Below are 24,986 nucleotides of genomic sequence, written 5' to 3'. Positions count from 1 at the left end.
CAAATTAACCCAGCAAAATAAAGACGCACATGTAACTTGAACTTGAACTTATGCTGCAATGCCCTGTTGTAAACACATTTCTTCATTTATGCAATCACCTACCCATTTAGTTATTTACCTTAGTTTCTCTACTCTTCTATTGACTAAAATATAACCTTTCTTCAAAATATTTCCAGCTATTAAACTGTTAATCATTATAGTATAGTTCTTAATTTCCTTACTACTGTACAGATTAATTCCTGCTGTTTTAATCTCGCTAATCCCGAATAGATTAAGGAATACGGTCGTGCCGATTATGCACTTTGCTGATGCCACATTTCGATCCGGACGTTGCTCCGTTTCGCTCGATTTGGGTAATTTGTCTTTTTTTATGCGGATCTTTGAGAAAAAAACCAGGAACAAATCGCAGAGATCTGAGTGAAATACGAGCGCACCATCACTCCTAAAAGCTGCGGGTCCCGTCGCGCCCGGCTCGGCCACATTATAATCTCGTTTTTAACGAGCAGGGCGAGGGGAGCGGGTCCACGTCCCGCCCGCTAAGGCTTAAAGGGTGGCCGTCCGACACCAGGCAGCCGGAGTTTCGGTTCGTTTTCCCCCCTTTTCTGCGCAGAAAACCCCCCACAGCAAGGACGGCGAATCGGGGCTGAGTGCTGGAACTTCTCGTCGAGCGCTAGCTCCCCCGGCTAGCTAGCGGGCTAACCGCTTAGCTGGGATAGCTGCATATGCTTTTATTTTGGTAGAAAAGCGCGGTCGGTACTTTAAAGGTGAGTGAAAATGGTGGTTTGGCGTGTTTTAACAGTACTGGACGTCTCGGAACCGAACACACGCGTGTGGGGAACATTGTGAGGAGGGATTACTGCAGGAAGAGCCGCCGACCTACGGCGCTAAGTTTGGTCATTTAGGCGCTGAGCTAACGCAGCTATCGGAGTGCTGTTGTCTAGCAACGCCACCCAGTTATGATAGCCAGTTAATAATAATAATAATAATAATAATAATAATAATAATAATATTAACAACATTTGGTTTGTGTGTGGTTTTTTTTTCATCAAAATATTCTCCAGTCGCTCAACGGCATCGTCATCTTTGTGGTTTACATCTTTGTGTAAAGTGGCTGAACTTTGGCGTTTTTTCCGTTTAGCATCATGTAAGAAGAGACTTTTAGTTGTTGTCTTGTTTACGTCTAATTCATATCGGGGGACTTTGTGGGTGATGCAATGCAACACGATTAATTCTAGTTCATGATTCATTGGAAAGAGTCTCTAACACGCAGCCTAGACCAGAATATCCGACAAGGATGCACAACATGCACAGTGTGGTGAGATCTGAGCCCTGTGCTGCAGAATCATGGGCCCCGGGGCACCTGGTTCTGTAGGACAGGTGGTGCCACTCACACCTCCACCCGTGGGGTGAGGAGGCTGACTGTCCATGGCTGTTATAAGCCTGTGCCTGTTTGTTTGGACCTGTCTGAGTTATGTATACGTGTGTTTGACTGTTTTGCAGTGTATGATTTTACTTGTTGGGTTTTGTGACAGCATTACATAACACCGGTTTCAGTATTCCTTCAGTATTCTGGCTTGTTGCCTCTTGTAGTATGTTTTTGTTTGCTATATTTGCTATTCTTAATATTGTGATAGAACCCGTCTCGACACCGCACTAGCTCTTGTAAGGCAAGATGAAAGTAATTTATAATTTCACCTGCCATTTTTTTTATCTTATGCTAACAAACATTGAGGTCTGAATTCCCGTTCATAGTGCCCAGAAACAAAAACATTGACCCAGGGCTGAGTGCCAAGTTCGTTCTTAGCAAATGTCAATCAGGAGTCCAATAGCCAAAGTACAGTTATTACCTGTGTATTAGTAATAACTTGATATATTTTTGTATTATTTTTGTATCGGTACAGGAGGATTGGTTTTCCGTGACTTTGGCACGTTTACTAATAAAACATTTGGGTTGTCACTTACAGTCTGTCACTAGCTGGCTAATTGTAGTGGTGATCTGAAGCGTGGTGATTTAAAGATGACTTCAGCTCCCTTGGAATTAATTAATTTGATTTCTTTACTTGTTCATACTTCGTACGTTCCTGTTCTTACCTCTGTGGAATTCTTCATCTCTGGTCACGATGGTTTGCAGATAAGGCCAAGCCTGCCAAAAACAATAGGAGAAAACGTACTTTGTGGTTTAGGGTCATTGAGGTTTCTGCTTTTATCTGTATGATGTGAGTGCCGCCCCCTGCCCTGTATCATGGGAGTGGAGAGCAAAGTTAATGTGGAACTAGCTTTTCATGTTTTCACCCACCTTTGCACCTCTTGTCTTTGGGTTTTCCATCAACAGGGGAGAGCATCAGGATGGCCAGCTCGGAGGAACAGGAAGGAGGGAGAGAGGTACGACCTAGGCAGCTTTAACCCATTCGGTCAGTTTGAGCGTGGGAGGACCACCATGTCGGAGAACGAGGACGCGGATCAGCCACGCTTCTTTGTCGGAGCGGATGATGGGGAGGGGGAGGAGCTACTGGACCCTGGGCGTGTGCTTGGATACGACTGTCTTTGCAGGAACCTTGAGGAGGAAGATGAGGACGCAGATGAGGAAGAGTATGACTCAGTAAGAGGAAACTTTTTATGATTACTTAGTGTGGTGTGGGCCTTGCAGTACTATATTGCAGTGTTGCATCCTGTTGGTAAACCGGCCAATAAGAATTTATTAATAAAAATTAAAATAACTTGGGCAAAGTGAGCCCTAGCCTTAACCTTAATTCTAGACTTAACCTTAACCCCACTCCCATGCGCCCTCCACACTGCAGCCTCCAGAGAGACAGATAGTGGTTGGAATCTGTGCCATGGCCAAGAAGTCCAAGTCTAAGCCCATGAAGGAGATCTTGGAGCGCCTCTGCCTTTTCAAGTACATCACGGTGGTGACCTTCGAGGAGGAGGTTATCCTCAACGAGCCCGTGGAGAACTGGCCCTTGTGTGACTGCCTCATCTCTTTCCACTCTAAAGGTTCGCGGGGGGTCAGGTTTGCGGGGGTCGTTGCCTGCATGCATTTGCCGAAGCTACCACCTTTTTGCATTTTCCTTTTGTAATTATAAGCAGCATTGTTTAATTTTTGTGTTTGCCCAAATACCCATTGTACAAGCTTTAAACCCAAATTAATCATGTTTATCTATTATTTATTTTATTTTCACTCCACTGTCCCAAAGTGTCTGTTTCTTCTACATAGGCATTCTTCTTAACAAAATAAAAACAAAAGGATGTTTCAGAAAGCAAACTCTAAATGCCTGTGATAACAAATAAATAACCTGAATGTAGGACTGAGGCCAACCGTTTAACCAGCAACATTAATGATTGTGCATGAAAAGGCCCCGATAACATTAAAACTGCCTTGACTTTTTAAAGCTGCCAAGACTGACTCTGTATTCTCCCGTATGCTTATACCACTGTTCTTATGTTCTGTTAAAGGGTTTCCCCTGGATAAAGCCGTAGCGTACGCCGAGCTCAGGGATCCGTTTGTGATCAACGACTTGGGCCTGCAGTACAGTATCCAGGACAGGTGAGTCCCGTGGCGTATCCGGGACGGGCGAGTCCCGTGGCGTATCCGGGACGGGCGAGTCCCGTGGCGTATCCGGGACGGGCGAGTCCCGTGGCGTATCCGGGACGGGCGAGTCCCGTGGCGTATCCGGGACGGGCGAGTCCCGTGGCGTATCCGGGACGGGCGAGTCCTGTGGCACTCCATTCACTACGCGGCTCACCCACGTTGGAGGACGTGGTGTGGAGTTCTTTGTTATTCTTTGATGATTTTTGTAAGAAATTCACTGCCAATGTTCACTGAGCTCTTCATTTTAAAGTGTGTATGAGTGAATGTACAACTTAATTTCATTTTGTCTTGGAACTTTGAAAATTTTATCCTAAACTCATACAGAAATGCTAAGTCTCTCTGTCTCTCTGTGGATAGGAGAGAGGTGTACCGTATTCTGAAGGCAGAAGGTATCCAGCTCCCGCGCTTTGCTGTCCTGAACCGAGACCCAGCCAGACCTGAGGGTTCGTACGCACTCCTGTGTTTGCAGACACTTGGTGACTAATGCTTGTTAATGTCTGGCCTGAGCAGAACAACGAATAAATGTAGAAAAGATGCAGCTCGGCCCTTATTTGGTTATGAAGAAATCATTTATAGAAGAAAAGATGAATTGACCTTTTTGGTCTCTTTATCTCCACTCTAACTCAGCTCCACATCTGACTTGAAAGGTGTATTTTGCGTGTTGGAGTGCAGAATCTATTGCCTTTTTAAAAATGATTGCTGACCTTTTGATATGTGCCAGACCATGATAAGAGGAGGAAATGCTGGAATTTTCTTCACGAATGAGAGTCTGGAGAGTACATGGCGTTTCAGTTAACACACTGATCCAGTATACACTGATCTTTGGTGCAGCTTAAGGTTACTGTCAGTCCAATGTCTTTTGTCATTGGTAACTGTGCTGGTTCCATGGCAACACCTGTCACATCCTCAGATGAGCTCTCTTTCTTTCTCCCCATCCCTCTCTCTTTCTCTCCCTCCCATCACTTTGTCTCTAGTGGTCCTCCCCCTTCCGTGGTGATTATGTGCTCATGTGTGGAGCTTTGGCTGTGGGAACAGCAGAGTGCTTGTCTTCTGTTTGTAACTGGCTGCTGTCATTTACCAGGAGCCTGGCCTGTCCTCCACGCGCCTGGCTTGTCCACCACCCTGCTCAGTCTCTCTCTGTGTGCGCCTCGTTCAGAGCTGACATCCAGCATCCTCGTGATCCTCTGCTCTTTCCCATTAAGCCTCAGAAACTCCACTCCTATCATCATTTCACTTGATGTCCTCCGGTGTGTCGTTCGCGTGTGTCTTCTCCAGGACAGGCAGCGTAACTGCCCCTCCCCCACAGGCTCTGCCAGGCCTGTTTATGTCAACCCTAAAATCGGGCCTGAGTGTGTTTGGGAAACACGTACCAGCTTCTTTTGTCAGGGGGTTTATCTTCTTGTCTGAAGTAGAAAAAAAGATAAACACACACAAAAAAATGCTAATGTGGGCAAGAGTGTGTAAAAACTGATAGGTCCTCTGTAGCTCATTTCTGTTAGTGTAGCACTACCAGGCCTCTCTAGCTTTTATTCATTCTGGAAATGTCCTGGGTGACTGGCTGCTTTAAGAGCCACATCCCTCTGGTTTGGCCCAGCATGCTGAATGGAGCAGAAGGCTTGTGTGTGGCAGCTCGGAGGCGTGACCCCATCAAGGCCTCTAGAGGCTGAGGTCAGATCCCGACGGCACACTAGAAGGGCCTGTTCATTCCTGTGACTCCTGTGATGATGTGCTTGGCTCGCTCTGCGTGCAGCTGTGTTAGAAGTGGCGTTGAAGGAGCTCCAGAAGCATAAAGTTTTCGTTCTGGATCGAGCATCAGGGTGCAGCTGGGCTGAAGACAGATTTACTCTACCAAGTGTTCCCCGGGCGAACATCGTTGTGATTGGCTGGCTGCAATGCACCTGTAGCGAGTTAGCTGTCTTTGTCTTGTTGGGCTCTCGGTGCTTCCGAGGCCAGCGATTCAACCCCTTTATCAGTGACATGCCAGTGCCTGGAGATTTTAAAAGCCCCCAATCCTGGATCCCGGCCCGTTCACGTCAAGGATCACGGCACTGGGAATGTGTCCCGCCCACAGTAGCAGTCGCTTGGTTCCACCAATATTTCCAACGGTGTCGCCACTTAACCCTGTTCAGTCCACTTTAATCTCTCAATACCCATCAGTACCCATGCAATAGAAAAAGCCAGTGTAATATTCCTAAGCCAGATGCAATTCAAAATATAACAATCCCATCAGGCATTGGTACTCACAAATAAAACGGATCAAAAACACCTCCATAAATAAGCAAATTATAAAATGCAGGCCTAACACTGAAGATAATAAAATGCAGCATTAAATCCAGAGTTGGGTTCCTTCAGCCAGAGAAACATGCTTCTGGTCTGATTTAATGACTTTCCCAGTTGCTTTAATTATGGCTTTATTGAAGTTAATAAGTTCAGTCTCCGTAGGTAGGTCCACAAATGCTTCACTGTGGGAAAGCACTGTGTCTGTAGTCTCTTGTAGTTTGCATTAATATAAGTAATTAATATAAGTCTAACCCTTTTTTACGCAGGTTTTCCTATTTAAGTTTTTATCCAAAGCAGCGCTGTGTGTTTGCTGTGCAGAGTGTAACCTGGTGGAGGGGGAGGACCACGTGGAGGTGAATGGGGAGGTTTTCCAGAAGCCTTTCGTGGAGAAGCCAGTGAGTGCCGAGGACCACAACGTCTACATCTACTACCCCACCTCCGCAGGAGGGGGCAGCCAGAGGCTCTTCCGCAAGGTGGGGGCGGACGCACTCCTCTCCGTTTACCCACGCTTGCGCTAGTTTTCCAGCTGCTGTACGTTGTGCTGGTTCTCAAGCACACTTTACTTTGCGCCACATGTCCGTGATGGACGCCGTGATGGACGCCGTGATGGACGCCGTGACGTCCCCGTGCCTGTCCCCGTCCCCGTCCCCGTTTTCCCGCCGGCTGATCCTGTTGCAGATTGGCAGCAGAAGCAGCGTGTACTCCCCAGAGAGCAGCGTGAGGAAAACGGGCTCCTACATCTATGAGGAGTTTATGCCCACGGATGGGACTGATGTGAAGGTACTGAAGCCTTTGTTGGACTAGATTTGGGGCATCTTTGGGTTGGGTCCAGTGCTGGGTGCTAAGAGTAAACACACAGATGGAGCTGTAGAGGTTGGCGGCATTACCAGTGTGTCTGTATACAGCCACAGCATGTCTGTAGTGTTCAGAAGGGCATTACCAGTGTGTCTGTATGTCTGTAGTGTACAGAAGGGCATTACCAGTGTGTCGGTATGTCTGTAGTGTTCAGAAGGGCATTACCAGTGTGTCTGTATACAGCCACAGCATGTCTGTAGTGTTCAGAAGGGCATTACCAGTGTGTCTGTATGTCTGTAGTGTTCAGAAGGACATTACCAGTGTGTCTGTATACAGCCACAGCATGTCTGTAGTGTTCAGAAGGGCAATACCAGTGTGTCTGTATACAGCCACAGCATGTCTGTAGTGTTCAGAAGGGCATTACCAGTGTGTCTGTATGTCTGTAGTGTTCAGAAGGACATTACCAGTGTGTCTGTATACAGCCACAGCATGTCTGTAGTGTTCAGAAGGGCATTACCAGTGTGTCTGTATGTCTGTAGTGTTCAGAAGGGCATTACCAGTGTGTCTGTATGTCTGTAGTGTTCAGAAGGACATTACCAGTGTGTCTGTATACAGCCACAGCATGTCTGTAGTGTTCAGAAGGGCAATACCAGTGTGTCTGTATACAGCCACAGCATGTCTGTAGTGTTCAGAAGGGCATTACCAGTGTGTCTGTATGTCTGTAGTGTTCAGAAGGGCATTACCAGTGTGTCTGTATGTCTGTAGTGTTCAGAAGGGCATTACCAGTGTGTCTATATGTCTGTAGTGTACAGAAGGGCATTACCAGTTTGTCGGTATGTCTGTAGTGTTCAGAAGGGCATTACCAGTGTGTCTGTATACAGCCACAGCATGTCTGTAGTGTTCAGAAGGGCATTATTGGTGTGTCGGTATGTCTGTAGTGTTCAGAAGGGCATTACCGGTGTGTCGGTATGTCTGTAGCGTTTAGAAGGGCATTACCTGTGTGCTTGTCTCAGGTGTACACGGTGGGTCCGGACTATGCTCACGCGGAGGCCCGGAAGTCGCCCGCTCTGGACGGAAAGGTGGAGCGGGACAGCGAAGGTAAAGAGGTCCGATACCCCGTCATCCTCAACGCCAGGGAGAAGCTCTTGGCCTGGAAAGTCTGCCTGGCTTTCAAGGTAAGCACACAACGTCTGTCCCAGCTCAGAGTGACACAGTGTTGTATCTCTCGCTGCTGAGGCATTATGGGGGTCCATCACCGCGCAAGGAACCGAGGAGTTGTTCTCGGATGGGGTGTATGGGCCAACAGACGTGCGATGGCGGGGAAAAGCTGCCACGCAGCGAGAAATACGTCGCCATGGTGGTTCGGTTTTGTGCTGGTTGCCACAGTGACGGCCCTCCACTGTGAACAGCACTAAAGAAACTGTAAAAATGTCGATCTGTATGCTAAGGCCTGACAATTCTCTAAACCTGTAAGACTTTGTATTCACTGAGTTTTTCAGCGACCGTCAAGGACAAGACCTTGGTCAGAACAGGGCCAACCTCGTGAACGTGTGGGATTCTTGTTGTTATAAACAACATTACTTCACTTTCTTTACCCACAGCAAACAGTGTGTGGCTTCGACCTGCTCCGTGCCAACGGCCAGTCCTACGTCTGTGACGTCAATGGTTTCAGCTTCGTGAAGAACTCCATGAAGTATTATGATGACTGTGCAAAAATACTTGGGTAGGTTGCTGCTGGAGGCTTAGGCTCCACGCCTTGATATAGCAGACGGCTTGTTTTTTGTGCGCTCCCAGTGAGGTGTTCTGATTTCTGATTGGTTAAGGGCTCCTTCCATTCTCGTCACACTTCCACATGTATACACGTAAGCATGTAGACACTTGGCTGGAGATACATACATACATACATACATACACACACAGTGTCTACATGTGGTAGTATATACACCAGGTTGGGGTTTCATGTGGTTAAACTCTCATCATGACAGAGATGCAATAATTTATTGTGATCAGCTATTCTGGGTTGATGTTTCATGTCTTCAGTGTCACTATGATGGATTTATCTGAGCGGCTTTGTCTATTACATACCACTGTGTGATCAGACCCTCAGAGGAACAGTCACTATAGCGTTCACTTCCAGAACCTTCCTTTAGTCAGCTCAGGATTCCCATCTGTTCACATGAACACAGTTTACCTCCTCTGGGAGTTGTGACGTCTGCTCTCTGTTTTCCCAGGAACATTGTGATGAGAGAACTGGCTCCTCAATTCCAAATCCCATGGTCCATCCCTCTGGAAGCGGAGGACATCCCCATAGTTCCCACCACGTCTGGGACAATGTATGTGCTCCGTATGTCAGTCACGAGCCCACGCTCAGCGCTGCTGCAGCCGAACAGGAACACTGGGCCATGAGTGTTGACCATGCTCACCATTTTGGTGATCTCTGCTAGTGCCTGGGCTACTGTACCACTGACCTGGGGGTTTCTGCTGAAGGCTTGAAGCCCGTGTGGAGTATTTGAGAAGCTTCCTCTCTAATGTTTGACAGGATGGAGCTGAGGTGTGTGATTGCTGTGATTCGCCATGGAGACAGAACGCCCAAGCAGAAGATGAAGATGGAAGTTCGGCACCAGAGGTACTGCCTTCCACTCTAGTGCTCAGTGGTGATCCGCCACCAGTTTCCACTCTGGTGGAATGGGACTGACCCAGTGCTGAAGGTGCTTGTTCCCCATTGCCAGCGGTAGTGTGCAGCTTGGGTTTGGCAGAGCTGGTGCTAGTAAAGAGTATTTTGTCCATGTTTTCATGCGTCGTGTTGTCTCCGTCAGGTTTTTCGATCTCTTTGAGAAATACGAAGGGTACAAAAGTGGGAAGCTGAAACTAAAAAAGCCAAAGCAACTTCAGGTAAAGAAATCAGGTGTTCAGATAGTCACCTGTCCACGTGTTGTTTTCATAACCATGCACTTTTATACTTTAAATGTTTTATTTCTTCTTCTCAACAGGAGGTTTTAGACATTGCCAGGCAGTTGTTGGTTGAACTCGGGCAGAATAATGATACAGAAATTGAAGAAAGCAAAGCCAAACTTGAGCAGCTGAAAACTGTCCTTGAAATGTATGTGACTGTTTTTCTCCCTCATTTAAATGGTCTGTTTAGTATTTGCATGACCCAGTGTTATTTATTTTACACTAATGCGTATCGCCCTGTTTTAGGTATGGCCATTTTTCGGGTATTAATCGCAAGGTGCAGTTAACGTATCTGCCTCATGGCTGCCCAAAAACATCAAGTGAAGAGGAAGGTGAGATCTCTTCTACAGAACCCTACAGAACCTGCACTTAACTGGAAGTGATTCTTGATTGTGAGTGTGTGTGTGTGTGTGTGTGTGTGTGTGTGTGTGTGTGTGTGTGTGTGTGTGTGTGTGTTCAGACGTGCGCAGGGATGACCCGTCTCTGTTGCTGGTACTGAAGTGGGGGGGGGAGCTGACTCCAGCAGGCAGGGTCCAGGCGGAGGAGCTGGGCCGGGCGTTCAGGTGCATGTACCCTGGTGGACAAGGTATAAACCTCACTCCTACCTCATTACTCTCTATGAACCTCACTCCTACCTCTTTACTCTCTATAAACCTCACTCCTACCTCATTACTCTCTATGAACCTCACTCCTACCTCTTTACTCTCTATGAACCTCACTCCTACCTCTTTACTCTCTATAAACCTCACTCCTACCTCATTACTCTCTATGAACCTCACTCCTACCTCATTACTCTCTATGAACCTCACTCCTACCTCTTTACTCTCTATAAACCTCACTCTTAGGGCATCACTCTTCCATTATACTCCAGTAACCTCACTCTTTTACCTCTTCCTAATATCAGGAGTTTAATTAGTGCTCCACTAGTTGATTGGTGTGATTTAAGTAGTTTACCTAACCAGCACTCTGCAGACTCATGTCTGCTATTGTAAGCCTACTGAATGACAACCTGCTCCGTATTCTGTGAGCATAATGACAAATGATGTGTTTCCACACAGCCTGACCAACTATGGGCTTCTATGACTACAGCATGTGTTCTAATATGCAGAACATTTCTCATTGAATAATGAGAAACGGCATGTTTGTGTGAACCCCTCTGGGTTTTTAAAATGTCCTGCACACGTAATCTCTTAATAAACCCTTGATTGTCCTTGGTGTTTCAAAGGGTTTGGTCATCTAATGACCTTCTAAAACCATCTGTGGCAGGTGATTACGCAGGCTTCCCTGGCTGTGGCTTGTTACGTCTACACAGCACGTACCGCCATGACCTGAAGATCTACGCCTCGGACGAGGGCCGCGTTCAGATGACTGCAGCCGCCTTTGCCAAGGTGCAGTGTGAAAACAGACTGCTGACTTTGTGTTTCAGACGGGCACAAACATTGAGCGTAGACCTGACGTCTTGGACGTCTACGTAACCCGATGGGCACGATGATTTTGCATGCGCCACTTTCACACTTTCACCAATAACCTTTTGGATGATGTTTGCTTGGTTCCTTCGCCGTTCCTCTTGCTAGCGTTTGTCGGTTTTAGCGTGCTGGCGTGACGCGAGGCTCCGTGCTGTGCGTGCAGGGTCTTCTGGCGCTGGAGGGCGAGCTCACACCCATCCTGGTGCAGATGGTGAAGAGCGCCAACATGAACGGCCTGCTAGACAGCGACAGCGACTCTCTGAACAGCTGCCAGCAGCGGGTCAAGGCTCGTCTCCACGAGATCCTGCAGAAGGACCGGGACTTCGCCGACGACGACTTTGAGAAGGTCCGTGAACACGAAGAGTGTTGTGTGTGTGTGTGGGGTGGGGGCATACAAGCAAACCTTTTCTCACAAACCGATTCAGTCAAGGATCAGTTGGCCAGGAGAGGCCCATTAGTTACTGGGCCTTCCATTGTGCTCTGCCTTTTGAAATTTCTTCAAGGAAGTATTGTGAAGCTCTTTTGAGAAGGGCAGAGAAGTCACAAATGTGCCTCTCTCTCTTACCAGAGGAGGTATTTAACGGCTCCCTTTTCAGCACTGCCATTTTCTTGCCAACTTCAGAGCAGGAAGGAGTTCTCGCTCCGAGTTCTTTATCCACAAAATGCCCTGCGCCTGTGTTCTTTTCAAACTGAACTGTCCTCTGTTGGTAGTTGGCTCCTACTACGAGTACGTCACTGGTGAAGTCCATGCAGATGATCAGGAACCCTGTGAAGACGTGTGATAAGGTCTACTCCCTTATCCAGAACCTCACCTCGCAGATTAGGCAGAGAATGGAGGAACCCAAATCAGCAGGTATAAGGCCTGAACATCATACAATTCTGCACTCAGGTTCTGGATAAAATAAACATAATGCAGTCCTAAATATGTTCTCACACACACACACACACACACACACACACACACACGCAGACATCCAGCTGTACCACAGTGAGACTCTGGAACTGATGTTGCGTCGATGGTCCAAGCTGGAGAAGGACTTTAAGATGAAGAACGGGCGCTACAACATCAGCAAGATCCCCGACATCTACGATTGCATCAAATACGACGTGCAGCACAACAGCTCCCTCAAGCTGGATCACACCATGGAGATCTACCGTCTGTCCAAAGCCCTGGCTGACATAGTCATTCCACAGGTGACGTTGTGACCCGCTCTCACTCGTGTCGCTTCTCATTTTGCATTACGTATTGCATTGCATAACAAATCCTCTTTCTTTTGAGGGCTTTTCCACAGCAGTGAGGTTCAGTCTTTAGTAGGTACCGTAGCACTGTGGCTAATTCTTTCAAATCCCTTGTGGTCAGGAGTACGGCATTTCTCAAGCCGAGAAGCTCGACATTGCCAAAGGCTACTGTACACCTCTGGTTCGCAAGATCCGCTCAGACCTCCAGAGGACGCAGGATGATGACACGGTCAACAAACTCCACCCGGTGTAAGAGACTGCAAGTGGCCTGTTAGCCATAAGCTTTATGATGAGCATTCTGGGAATTCTCTCCTTTTTGTGTTTTGCTCAGCCTTTGATTGTTTGGGTCGACTCGTTCCTGTGGAGTAGAAGGTCCCTCCATGTCACGTGTCCCTGTGTGCAGGTACTCCCGGGGTGTCATGTCTCCAGAGCGCCACGTGCGCACCCGGCTCTACTTCACCAGCGAGAGTCACGTGCACTCCCTCCTCTCCATCCTGCGCTACGGAGCTCTCTGTGACGTAGGCCATCTTATCCTAACACCAGTTGCTTAAATCCGTGAAGGCAGCAGCTGTTTAATGAGAGGAGAAAGTGTCTGGACTTTGCACCACTCTGGGCCCTAATTACTGTCAAATGTGTCTCCTGTTTCCCCACACCTAGAGGGCATAAACCAAGAGGTGTGGGGAAAAAAATCCAAAACCGCAATAGTCTTGTTAGGTTTTTTTTCTACATTTGACTTTTCGTGTTAATTTAATTGGTTTTAAAGAACCGTGTGACTGTGCAGGACAATTTCAGTCTGCTCAGATGGATGAAGTCTGTTCTTTGTTACTCTTTAGTGATTTAATTATTTTCAGGAGACCAAAGATGAACAGTGGAAGAGAGCCATGGACTACCTCAGAGTGGTCAGCGAGCTGAACTACATGACCCAGATTGTTATCATGCTCTATGAGGACCCCAACAAGGTATCCCTGCAGTTTGCCTGCTGTGACCCTCCACGGGCCTTAGTGGGCATGGTTTTAGGCGCCTGGTTTCGGTGATGCTCCGTTTGGTGTAACTCGTGTCGTGTGGTTTCAGGACCCGTCCTCAGAGGAGCGCTTTCATGTCGAGCTCCATTTCAGCCCTGGAGCAAAAGGGTGCGAGGAGGACAAAAACCTACCATCAGGGTTTGGCTACAGACCAGCATCCAGAGAGGTGAGACACGGCTGGCTGTCTGGCTGCCCGTGCCTGTCTCGCTCTCTCATTATCCTCATGTCTCATTAGTCATACACAGGCATGCTGCAGGGTGCCTGCATGCGCTGTGTATTAACAGCTGTACGTGGGGGGGGTATAACTGCCACCCCAGACAGGGCTTCACCTGTAATGGCAGAAGGGAGGACCTCAGGGGTCTGAATGTGACCTTGTGACCTTTGGCTCTCAGAACGAAGGCTCCAAAAAGAAGTCACAGAATGACAGTGACGAGGAGTCAAGCGCTCAGAGGCGGGACGAACCAGACCGAGCCTTCATGATGTTCCGGCCAATGGTGTCTGAGCCAATCTACATCCACAGGAAGTCCCCCCTTCCACGCTCCAAAAAGATTGGCTCTGTAGAAGTAAGTGGCATCTGTTTGGGCTTGGCTGTTTGCCTTATCTTTAAAGGAGACAGTGAATAAAGTGGATTCATTCTGTATACTGAGATGACCTTTATCTCTCTGCTTGGTTTTCTGTTTATTTCTATGAAGTCCTGTTTTGGGTCAGCATTACAGATTTTTGCAGTTCCTTGCCAAGAACAGCAATACATCAATGTTAGAGGAACGTGCCAAATATTTTAAGGAACTGATTTATTATAACTTAAATTTCATATTATTGAAAAAATATAGTTTATAAAGCATGCTTTTAGCTAATAGATAAAAACATTTTTGTTTGTTTCATTGTGTATTGGTAGGGTGATGTTGAAAGAACTAGGCATTCTGATGTTAGAAGAAGAGGCAGAGAACTGAACTAAGACTCATAGCCCAGTGACTGCAGTGATTCTCTTTAATCATATTTGCTGCACCAATTATGCAAAACTGATTACTTCATTTCCAAAATGTAAACTTTTCATACTATTTTCCGCTTGGTCTTTACTATACAACTGACTAGTGGTAGAAGTAAATGCTTTATTGGTAAGCTCTTAAGCTTCTTAAAGCCACGTTTAAACCTGCCTGTCATCTCCTACTGCAGTAGAAACACTAAACACATAATCACATTCCATCCTGCGTTCTCAGGAGCAAAGAACTGGAACAGATTGGGAATGTTTCCTTTTGACTCACCTAGAATTAGATGAAAGAAATCTAGAAAATTAGAAATTAAGCTAAAAATAAAGTAAATAAGCAAAAAGAACTGTACAAGTAGTAAGTAATGATGAGTATGAGTACAGTGCATTCATTATTTCTAAACCATGGTGTTTATTTGGACAACACTGTTCCTTCGAGACTATGCACAGTATATTATTATGTATTAAGTTTCATTGCAGATATTGCTGATATCCTAATCAGTGGGGTCACTGTAATGGTCAGGTGTGCTAAGTTATTGTTAGCATCATGCAGGGATTGTATGTCTTGATTGCCTTGACCAGGATGTAATTGCTGCATTTTATCACTCGTGGCTCAGTGTTCTCTTTGTATGGGGTGTAATGTCAGTCACTCATGTTAGAGATTATAGACATTCTTATGGTGGGAGGGGCGTAAGCTGCTATCATGGTCGCTACAGACGCTGTGTCCAAGCACTAGATTCATAGGCAAATGTCTATTTTTTTGACAGCTAACAAATATCTGCCAATTAGCACTTTTATTTGTTCTTTTGTTTATGTTTGTTGTCTTCTTTAGTCCCCATTGCAGACAGACTTTATCAAGACCTCTACTGGCAAAGTATGACCACACCCACATTTTTTTGTTTGTTTGTTTGTTTGTTTGTTTTGCTTTTCTCCTCCTTGAACAAAGGGCCTACCTTGTGAATGTTGATGGGACACATAGCTGGACTGTTGTTAATGTTGCATGACTGTGCTGTTTCTACCCCCTCTCTCACTTTCAGGAAGAAAGCCCCCTGAGTGTGTCTAGCCCTGACTCTATTGGTACCTGGATACATTACACCTGTGGTGTTGGTACTGGGCGTCGAAGACGCAGATCAGGGGACCAAATAACTTCCTCCCCTGTCTCCCCCAAATCACTGGCTTTCACATCCAGTATTTTTGGCTCATGGCAACAGGTTTTTACAAATTTAATTCATTTTTCACAACTGCTAACTCCTCGTTCATGCACACCTGAGAACCCTGACAGCAGACAGCAAGGACACCTAATCAGCAGATTAATCAAAAGAGTGCTTTTGATTTCCTTATGGCTTTTTCTTTTAATTATAGTTTTGCCATTTTTCATTCTATTTATAGAGGAAACTCGAGACAAATGAGCTTTGGTCTGGGACATCTGAATAGTCAGCTTCTCGAGCTTATCCAGTGTCAGAAATTCAGGAATTCCTACCAAAACAACTAACACTGGAGGATTTTGGGGTCATTTTGCATGGTATTCCCTCCTTGCGCTGTATTGTGTAGAATAACTGAGAACTGACTCGTTCAGTTGTATGACTAATTAAATCCTGAGGATTCTTGGCATGCCTGCAGGTCTGTATCACAGATTGTTCACCTTCTTACACCATTGAGGTCTAGACGTCTGTGGTTCCTGTCCTGTACATTCTATGATAATGACATCTTCATGGGCACATGCTTTTTTTCTTGCCTTTGAATCATTTTCATTTAAGGTGCATTTTTTATCTCTTTGCTTTGCATTTATGCTTTTTGGTTTTCCATCAGCACCTTTCCTTAACAGTGCCTGTAATGGGAAGCAAAACGTACTAAAACGGACCTTTCCTTACCTTAAAACAATCCAGTATTTAGCATTCACACTGTAGGAGTTAAAGACTGGAGCTTCACACTGCAAATCCGTTCATGATTTTCTGTATTTGGCTTTTGCCCTCTGTTTCCTCCTTGAAATAATGCGTTTTCCCAGCTGGTCTAAATCTGTAGAGGCACTGGAAGATGACGAGTTTTGGGAATATCTGCTACATAGGTTCATTTCACCAGATTTATTTCAGTAGCTCTTTTCATTCATCTGCTGACTCTCATTAGCTGTCCTTTGCATCCTGCTCCATTTCAGTGTCCAGTAACTGGTTTTCTTTTTCTTGGGTTCCACTAGGACTGGTGTTACTGGGTTTTATTTTTTGACCTTGGGTGGGTGTCTGTCCCTCCGATCACCTCCGCCTGAGCTCAGGTCCATCTGTGCTTTGGCATCCAGTATCAGTCATTGGTCACTGTCCTCCACCTGCAGATATGCAGCTAGATTCTGCTTGTTTCTATCCTCATAGTTTAATTTCTTCGCACAACACTTCAGAGATTACGGCAACACTTTTAAGGTGGGCCTCATTGACCGTCTCCCACTAATGATGGTGTGTTTATGGCTGTGATGGTTGATGAATTTAAGAGTGATCTTGATCCAGGAATCAGTTTGCCAAGCAAAGGTAATCATGATCTTATTTTCTGCACATTGAAATATAGTTTAGATTTTTTAATCTATTTTAATATTAAGATGGACCGAAATAAGCTGGTTTGTAACTTTCCAAAACTGATGGCACCCAACATAATTTTTCTGTGGGTGCCAATGTTTTATAAGTAGACTTAGAATGATCCCGGGAGCCTCCAGGTTTCTTCTTCTTTGCTCAGAGATGCCTCTGGGCACCAGGTAAGCATCAGCAGGCGCGAGGGTGTGCTCATAGTCCATTATACCGTGTTTCCACCATCCCACTCCCAGCTCCTAGGGTTCTCCACCCCTGTCACTTCAGAGAGGGTCCAGCTACTGCAAGTCTGCCTTGGTTTTGCACGACACTGTGAAATTAACATTTTCAGCAGAAACACAAATGCCTGTGAGCTTGTATATTTTTTTGCTTCTACTGCTGTTTTTGTCGTTCTTGTTCTTCCAACAGAGGTGCAAGTGCCTATTCAAGTTGTGCGGTGGTGTCTTGTGGACTGTCTGCAAACACTGTTGCCATGTCTGTCTTCATTCCCTCCGCTCTGTCCTAGTGCATTGAACTGTGACTGCCCTCGTGCGATATGGACCTGGTGGCCATGGGGATGTTGCATGATCCACTTGCTGTCCATGCTGTTTGTGTTGTCTGCACTGCCTTCTTCACTAACATATTTTCAGTGTGGCTTATTAACACACCTGTGTGTCTGGAAAAGGCCTACCTTTTGAAGAACATGTTTAGATTCTCGTGTTTCTCATTTTCTTGCGTTTCTCATTTTCTTGCGTTTGTCATTCTCTTGCGTTTCTCATTCTCTCGTCTTTGTCTTTGTCGCATGGCCAATTGTCCTGTTTGTGCTCTTCCAGGTCCTGTCGGAGAACAACAGTCATGGAAGACCAGGCCGACTGCTCAATGACCAGAAGCTCACACCTGGAATAGGTAAGACGACCCCCCGCCCTTATATCCAGAAAAGAGAAACTATACACAGACCACATAGTTTTGTCTGCCACTTGACTGTCTTATGGTGATGTTTCAAAATCACACGTAAATGTTTTGCTTTGGTACGAAACAAGTCCGTCGTAGACTTGGCAGTTTGTCTCTGGACTTTGTACTGTCGTATTGTTGCTCGTGTTCTGCTTCCTGAAGAAACGCTAAGTGTCGTGCAGTAGTGTTGTGTTCCTCCCTCCTCACGAGGGAAGGCCGTGGGTGTCTCTGTGCACATTGTAGTGCTTCCTTTGCACAAGCTGCTCTGTTGATCAATTACTAAAGGCGTGATTTTCAACTTTAAAGTGATAACTGAATTGGCATGATGTGAACACATTTTAGAGCAAGATTTTTGCCACACAACCAACTAATACAGTGCTGACTCAGATTCTCATACATGCTGGTAATGTCCTTTGTACATGTTTACTGCACAGTAAACAACGATGAGACTGGAATGTTGATGAGGGGTAAACCAGGTGTGCGTTCTAAGTTCAGATATATGGCAATGGCTCTGAAGCCAGCATGGGGAAGCAGGAGTGTAGACGTCTGGGGCGTGGCCTCAGCTCTGTCTAGACGTCTGGGGCGTGGCCTCAGCTCTGTCTAGACGTCTGGGGCGTGGCCTCAGCTCTGTCTAGACGTCTGGGGCGTGGCCTCAGCTCTGTCTAGACGTCTGGGGTGTGGCCTCAGCTCTGTCTAGACGTCCGGGGCGTGGCCTCAGCTCTGTGTACATGGATGATCAGGATTCTTTGTACGTTTTTTGCTCAATCACTCCTCTGTTTACCACCATTTGGCAATTGCGCACATCAAGCTGTGTTTTAGACTATTACAAAAATTAAAAATAAATAAAATCCTGCCCCACCACCCTCCCTTTCATACTGTTGAAGAACCATCCACTGTTAATGTGCTCTAAGCCGCATACAGTTAGTCAAATACGTTGTGCCTTGCTGAAGAATGAATTGTAAAGTTATAAGGGACAAGTTGTGATTTAGCCTATACCTATCCAAAAATATATATTGTACCTGATTTTGTTATCAATCATTTAGTAAATTCAGTACTGTATATATAAACCTCATGCCAGAATTAGATGAATACAGCAATTGGTGAACATGGCATATGTTCTACCAAGAGACGGTTTCCTGTTTTAAAGATCGTCATCACCACAACAAATGACATTACTGTCATTATGGGATGCTCTTAATGAGGCTGCACAAGTCTTTCTGTGGCAAGAATCTCCTAGGACTGCATGCTGCATGCACTGCGTGGTGTGTGGCTCCTGGAACACACGATTGCTGTATGTATCTGCTCTAACTCCCATCAGGGTCTCATTGTGCTGGTCTGTTCAGCACCATGGTGCTGGGAGGCTCCTCCAGCGCTCCTAACCTACAAGATTATGCTCGCACACACCGTAAAAAGCTGACCTCTTCTGCCTTCTTAGATGGTATGTGCAAACGCGCGCACACATTTGTTTTCTTTTTGTTTTTGTGGGGGGTATTTTCATTCTTTTTTCTTCTTCTTTTTTGGGGGTGGGATGGCTGCAGGCAGTTGTTTTTTTGTTTCTTTTACTACTTATTTGCCTGATCTCTCACTCCCTCTCTACAAACCCCAGGAGTCCCACTTTGGTTAGACATTTTAAGCGGTTGTGCTTGTGTCCAGAGATTCAGGGGTGGCAACCATACTCAGAACATTCACATTTTAGGTCAGAATCTTTCCTGTGGCATTTATTGTTTTTGTTTGTTTGTTATTATTATTATTATTTTACATACAACCCCTAGCAAAAATTATGGAATTGCCATTCTTGGAGAATGTTGTTTCAATTGTTTAGTTTTGTAGGAAAAAAACTCTTTTGTAGCCTTCTTATCTGCAAAAATATTAATCTCTTTACTGTAATTTTGGTACTCAGCATATTTAGTTGTTTTTGTCATTTAGTAATAATATTATATATAATATATAAAAACTTTTTTATTAATATGCCATTTTACCTGTATCATACATTTTTGTATACTTTGCATGCCCTTAGAACTCTTTGCATTTGAATAATTCAGGAAATGCAAGACACAATGTTGCATCAATTTCAGGATTTCTTCATTATGAGGTCTATGACACTGATGCCACGTGTCTGGGTAAATAAGCAGAGTAAGGATGCCTGGGGTAGACGGGTGTAGGCAGGGCAGCATAACTGGGTGGAGGTTCGAGGCCAAAAATGATCGACCCCTACCCCCCCACCCACCACTATTCACAATGCAAAAGCATCCTGCCATTTTGGAAAAGAGACCACAACAGCTGTCAGAGACGTTTCTCTTTCTTTCTTCTTTTGTGTTTTGCGTGCATCACTTTGTTTGGTGCGAGCAAAACACAAACTAAAGCCCTCCTTCCTGCCCCTCACCTGTGCCTGGCATGCCCTCTCACCGCTGCTCTCTCTGCCCTTCTGCCCCTCCTGGCCCTCCTTCTTAGCTCTTGTACATTTCAGGTGCCTGTGTTTCTCTTTCTCAGAGGCCATGCGTGGTTCTGCTGTAAAAAGATTTTCTATCTCATTTGCGCGACACCCAACCAATGGTACGTTTGCTTTAGTTAGTCCCCAGTACACCCCGTGTTTCTGAGCTCATGCCCTTTGCCTTGTTCTGGAAACACTTCAGTTCCAACCCATTAACTGCAGAGCTGTGCGCATAGATTGCAACCATAGCAGTCGGCTGAACTTTGACCCAAAGGAGAGACCCAATGTGCTGTTCCCCCCTCCCCTTTTTTTAAACAAACAAAACATGTCTCCTTCACTCAATTCTCCCATATTTCATTTAGTAAATACTGAACATTTTGTGGCAGTATCATAATGCAGTATAATTTTATTTACATCTAAATAAAGCTGAATGGCTGGTCATCGTTTACGTAGAGTTGAACATGTTAGATGTTCACAAAGTCTGAATGAACACGTACATGTAGATGCATTGCATCATTTGTAGGGTGACCCACTGACCTGTAATAGCATAATTAAGGTACATATTTTGTGATTTACATATGTGTATATGCAATGCCCTTGCTTTAAAAAAATTTTGTTTACTAGGATATCTTGGCAGAACTTAATTGATACATTATTTATATTTATTCATGTTTTTAGAATTTAGACTTGCATTAAGATACTTTAATGAATTAGAAAATAGTACAGTATACAAATGACTGCCTATCCAGCTACTACAAATAAATTTTTTTAAATGAAATGTCCCTTTGACTGCAGCTGTCTTATGAAATCTTAGATTTGGAACATTTTGGGGGTATTATTTTTATTGTTTTGCTTTGTCGTTTTGTTTTGAATCTGCTTTTCTAAACGGGTCAGTGTGTTCTACTATGTTCTGTGGTAAGTGTTAATTCTGTTGAATTCTCTCATTTATTATCCTGTTTGGTGTTTTTATTTGGCTAGTGACCCTTCGTAGAAGTCAACTCCCTTATTTCTGTGTTTTAGCCCCAATTTTTAACCTCAACCAAATCCTCAACCCGTGTTTGTACGCTCCTTGTAGGAAGTAGTGTTGTGTGTTTTAGCAGCATTTTTAATCAAAAGCTAGCTGTGATTTGTACATGCATCTCTGGCAAGTGATCAAACTGAGGTCTACTACGGGAAAAATATATTCTTGCATTCATTGGCTTCCAAATTCAGGCCAGATAAACTTGGAAGAACAAAGCTGATTAATTTTTTTAATGCCTATAATTTTTTCTAGTATACTATGAGTGTGTATTGAATTCAAGCAATTACAAAAAAATGAATGCTGAGGATATCAAAAGGGTTTCACACTCCACAGGGATTTGAACAATTTTCTTAGTTACAAAATTAATACATGGCTGAATTCCAAATTTGGGGCCCAGTTGAATTTATAATTGAAGGACCCAGTTCATTTATTTTAACATGAAAAGTCCAATTGGGAATCGTATCTTTTATATTGCAGTTTGTGGTGTTTTAACATTACAAGTTTACATCTAGTTTAACAAAAAAATTACAAATGGGTTGAACAAGCTTTCTGCCGTTCCTCTTAGGACAAGTTTCATGGTGCCATTGCACAGATTTGCCGTTGGGTTTAGCATTTGGGCTTCCTGTAAATTGATTTGAGTTTTCACAAAAATTGGGGCCAGATTGGACAGCATATGATTAGCATTTTTGTTGTATACCCACCACCATGAATGTCAGTATATCTCAGTAAATGTGAAGATCGTTGTCTTCCACTCTTTGCTATTACATGATGTATTTTAAAGGCACTTCCCATGCAACTCACCTGTGTTCTGCATAATGTTTTAATCCAAATCTCTAGTATTGTTTAAGGTTATGTTAACATAGCAAATTCATACACTCCTGGTCTAGCAGAAGTTTCTCAATTTAAGTGCGTAATTCTGCTGTGCTACTCCAGGTCCTACAATTGCTATGAGCTGGTTTAGTCACTGAAAACATTGCTTTAAGGCTCACAGTTAATGAACATCATAAAAGCCTTGCGTTATGATTCAGGATTGAATCTATATTGCAAGGAGTGAGAGAATCTCACTGGTTATGTGATGTGGTGAACACAGGTCTCGTAAGCTATACTTTACTACCTTTTTAATAATGCATACCTGAATCTTAGTTTAATACACCTGAAAGTGCTAATAGTGTAATTCACATTTGGACAGGTTTATTATGATTTGTTTTAATATTAGTTTATTTATTTGTATTTTATGTATTAGGTTTTTTTTTGTTTGCTTCTGAAATTTTATCATAATTCCCCAACTCCTTCCATGCAGAAGTAATGTGTGCTACTTAAATCAGAATTCAGTACTGAGAAGTAATCAAAATTGATCACGTGGTGATCTTGCCAATCAAATGAAAAATGTGGTATGAAAGGTAAGTAGATCACCATTCTCACTCCATCATCTGGCGTATGTTGTGGTAGGTAGAGCTTCTAGTGAGTTGTACTGTACTTTGTGTGAGCCCATCTGCTTCCATCCTGCCCACCTCAAACACACGTTTGATGGTGCTGCTCCTCTTCACCATCCTCTCAGATGATGGAACGCCATGTCTCCGTGTGCCGGGCCCAAGCAGCCTTGTGCCTAGTGCCTGTGCCGATCTCAGGTGAGCGTTCTCTCCGTGGCCGTTCGCAACGCTCATGGTCTGCACTTCACCTTTTGTGTAGGGTTCGAGTTGTACTCCATGGTGCCCTCCATCTGCCCACTGGAGACGCTCCACAATTCGCTGTCCCTTAAACAGGTCGATGACTTCCTCGCCTCCATCGCCAAATCCCACGATTCTCTGCTGGACATTTCCGGATGCTCCCCAGGTACAGGAACATGTTTATATATATATATATATAATGAGATTTGAAAAACTCATTTTTGCTCATGTCTGGTGTTGTCACCATGTTGACTGAAGTTGGTTGTTGCTCAGCTGTTCAAGGAAAGAAGGCCCCTTTAAACACCTACACTCCAGCGAAGGTGTTGCCCTGTCCTTTCACCCAACCACTGGCAAGGAGATCACCGGAGCCATCTGTAGCAGGCATGTATAGAACATGGGCGGCAAAGCTAGCAAATGCCCGAGTTAGCCCATTTTCCGTTATCATGAATTTCTCTTCTGTTGTTGATTATAATATTTTGCATAAACAAAAAAAAATTGGTTTTCTGTGTTTTATGCCCATATCACTTTTTCCATCATGTGCCTTTCTCTGTGCAGTCAGAGGAGACCCTTCCTCTGGTTTTTCTGGATCAGGTCGAGCAGGCCAGGCCCAGCGTGGTGCCGGAGGGGACAACACACTACAGCGGAGCTCTCCACAGCGTGCCAGGGAGAGCCGAGCGTCCACTCTGCCCAACCTGACCGAGTACCGGCCTGCGGCCAGCATCCCTCCCTTCTCTCGGCCACCATCCCATGAAGGTGTATCTGCTAAATCCCAGCAGATTCTAGCCTACCAGAAGACGAGAGGATCAAGCCAAGCTCAAGCTAGGGCGGGATGCTCCAGAGTTGCAACCCAATCACAGCACGTTCCTGAAAATGCAGCTATGACGCCTCGGAACGCCTCCCATGTTGGCCATTGTGAGGTCATAACAAAACAAAGCGTTGCACAGGAAACCCAAAGTAGAGTATTTAGCCCTGTCCTAGACACGCCCAAGCACAGGCCCACCCTGCGGACATCTCAAGACTGTGTTGAGGGCAACGTGCAGCTGTGCTCCGCAGCACCTGTGACAATGAAGCAGCAAGGCTCACCAGCAAGTGCTCTTCAGGAGGAGAAGGCCACAGCAGATTCCACAGTATCGAATAAGCTTTGAAAGTCCTGATTTATCCAGATCACACTGCTATGTTAATCTGAATGTTACGGGCCTTGTATTTTGTGATTTCTTTGATTTAGAAGAATCACATTTTCTCAGTAGTTTAGCAGCAGTAGAATATGAATTATTCAACAGATCTGTTTTGCTGGATGTCCGTTATCAGACACGTATGTATCAGACACATGTTATCAGACAAGGAACACCAAACTTTTGCCATGTTTTATTGTCTCAGCCATACAGCTGGTTTAGGATATGCTGTATATTTGCCTGAGTTGCTCATGAAATTTCTTAAATATCTTGTCAGATCTTGTCTATTTGAATGTTTAAATACAGAAGCGTATGCATACAGCCTGCTCTGACAGGCACTACGTTTTTTATTTTTATTTTTTGCAGTCTACTTGTCCACATTTGAATGAATGCAACAGCTTTTAGGTCTATAATATCAAGGTCCTAAAAGCAGTGTAATAAATATATTTCATACATGTCCTTAGTTACACTGAATTTGCACTTCAAATCCTTATCAAACTGGAAGTGAAGTTGGCCTTAGAGTTATATTTTTCATATTTTTCATCACATTTATTTCATTGTAAGCAAACCTGATTGTGTGTGCGTCTGTGTGTGTTATGGGATGGGTAATAGGTAATAAACCTTGAATCAACCTGAATTCAATATGTGAACATTTCTTATGTATTTTGTCCTAGTTGACTGTACAGACATTAACAAGCTAGTTATTTTTGTGATGTAAAACATGATTAAACTTTTCTGAACAGAGTTTTCAATGTAATACAGGTTCTTTATGAGAGTAATTTTTTTTAGAAGTCTTCTGGGTTTACTCAAGTAGGAACTTAATTATCTTGTGTTATTTGAATTGCTCGAAGTTAGTGTGTAATGTTTTGG

General features: G+C 44.7%; 1 protein-coding gene across 15 annotated transcripts; it reads left to right on the top strand.

The window, feature by feature from the left end:
• Positions 1-218: 218 nt before the first annotated feature.
• ppip5k2 (diphosphoinositol pentakisphosphate kinase 2) lies at positions 219-24,861 on the top strand. 15 transcript variants are annotated; one of them, XM_077019671.1, is made up of 32 exons: positions 219-353; positions 2,333-2,599; positions 2,799-2,994; positions 3,454-3,544; positions 3,947-4,032; positions 6,188-6,342; positions 6,548-6,649; positions 7,678-7,839; positions 8,266-8,387; positions 8,896-8,997; positions 9,204-9,290; positions 9,481-9,556; positions 9,655-9,764; positions 9,863-9,948; positions 10,077-10,202; positions 10,883-11,004; positions 11,246-11,428; positions 11,794-11,935; positions 12,053-12,276; positions 12,443-12,570; positions 12,725-12,839; positions 13,173-13,280; positions 13,393-13,509; positions 13,736-13,906; positions 15,366-15,539; positions 17,708-17,780; positions 19,144-19,263; positions 20,316-20,378; positions 21,151-21,171; positions 22,967-23,110; positions 23,218-23,325; positions 23,500-24,861. In XM_077019671.1, exons 1-32 carry the CDS (start codon positions 309-311, stop codon positions 24,087-24,089), a joined length of 4,416 nt encoding a protein of 1,471 aa, XP_076875786.1. In that variant the 5' UTR covers positions 219-308; the 3' UTR covers positions 24,090-24,861. The 15 variants fall into 15 exon arrangements, with proteins under 15 accessions (XP_076875786.1, XP_076875771.1, XP_076875772.1 ...); XM_077019656.1 differs by lacking the exon at positions 20,316-20,378 and adding an exon at positions 15,161-15,202; XM_077019657.1 differs by lacking the exon at positions 20,316-20,378 and adding an exon at positions 15,161-15,202 and having other exon boundaries at positions 23,218-23,329; positions 23,504-24,861.
• The last annotated feature ends 125 nt before the right edge of the window (positions 24,862-24,986 follow it).

Source organism: Brachyhypopomus gauderio, chromosome 10 (genome assembly GCF_052324685.1).
Source record: "Brachyhypopomus gauderio isolate BG-103 chromosome 10, BGAUD_0.2, whole genome shotgun sequence".
NCBI classification, from domain to species: domain Eukaryota; kingdom Metazoa; phylum Chordata; class Actinopteri; order Gymnotiformes; family Hypopomidae; genus Brachyhypopomus; species Brachyhypopomus gauderio.
This window is presented reverse-complemented; position numbering and strand designations above follow the sequence as displayed.

Excerpts from the sequence above, each read along its gene's own strand:
- ppip5k2 (XM_077019671.1), top strand. The coding sequence starts at position 309 with ATGCCACATTTCGATCCGGACGTTGCTCCGTTTCGCTCGATTTGG. Across the intron at positions 12,277-12,442 it reads CTGACATAGTCATTCCACAG|GAGTACGGCATTTCTCAAGC; the intron begins GTGACGTTGTGA and ends CCTTGTGGTCAG. Across the intron at positions 23,326-23,499 it reads ACCGGAGCCATCTGTAGCAG|TCAGAGGAGACCCTTCCTCT; the intron begins GCATGTATAGAA and ends TTCTCTGTGCAG.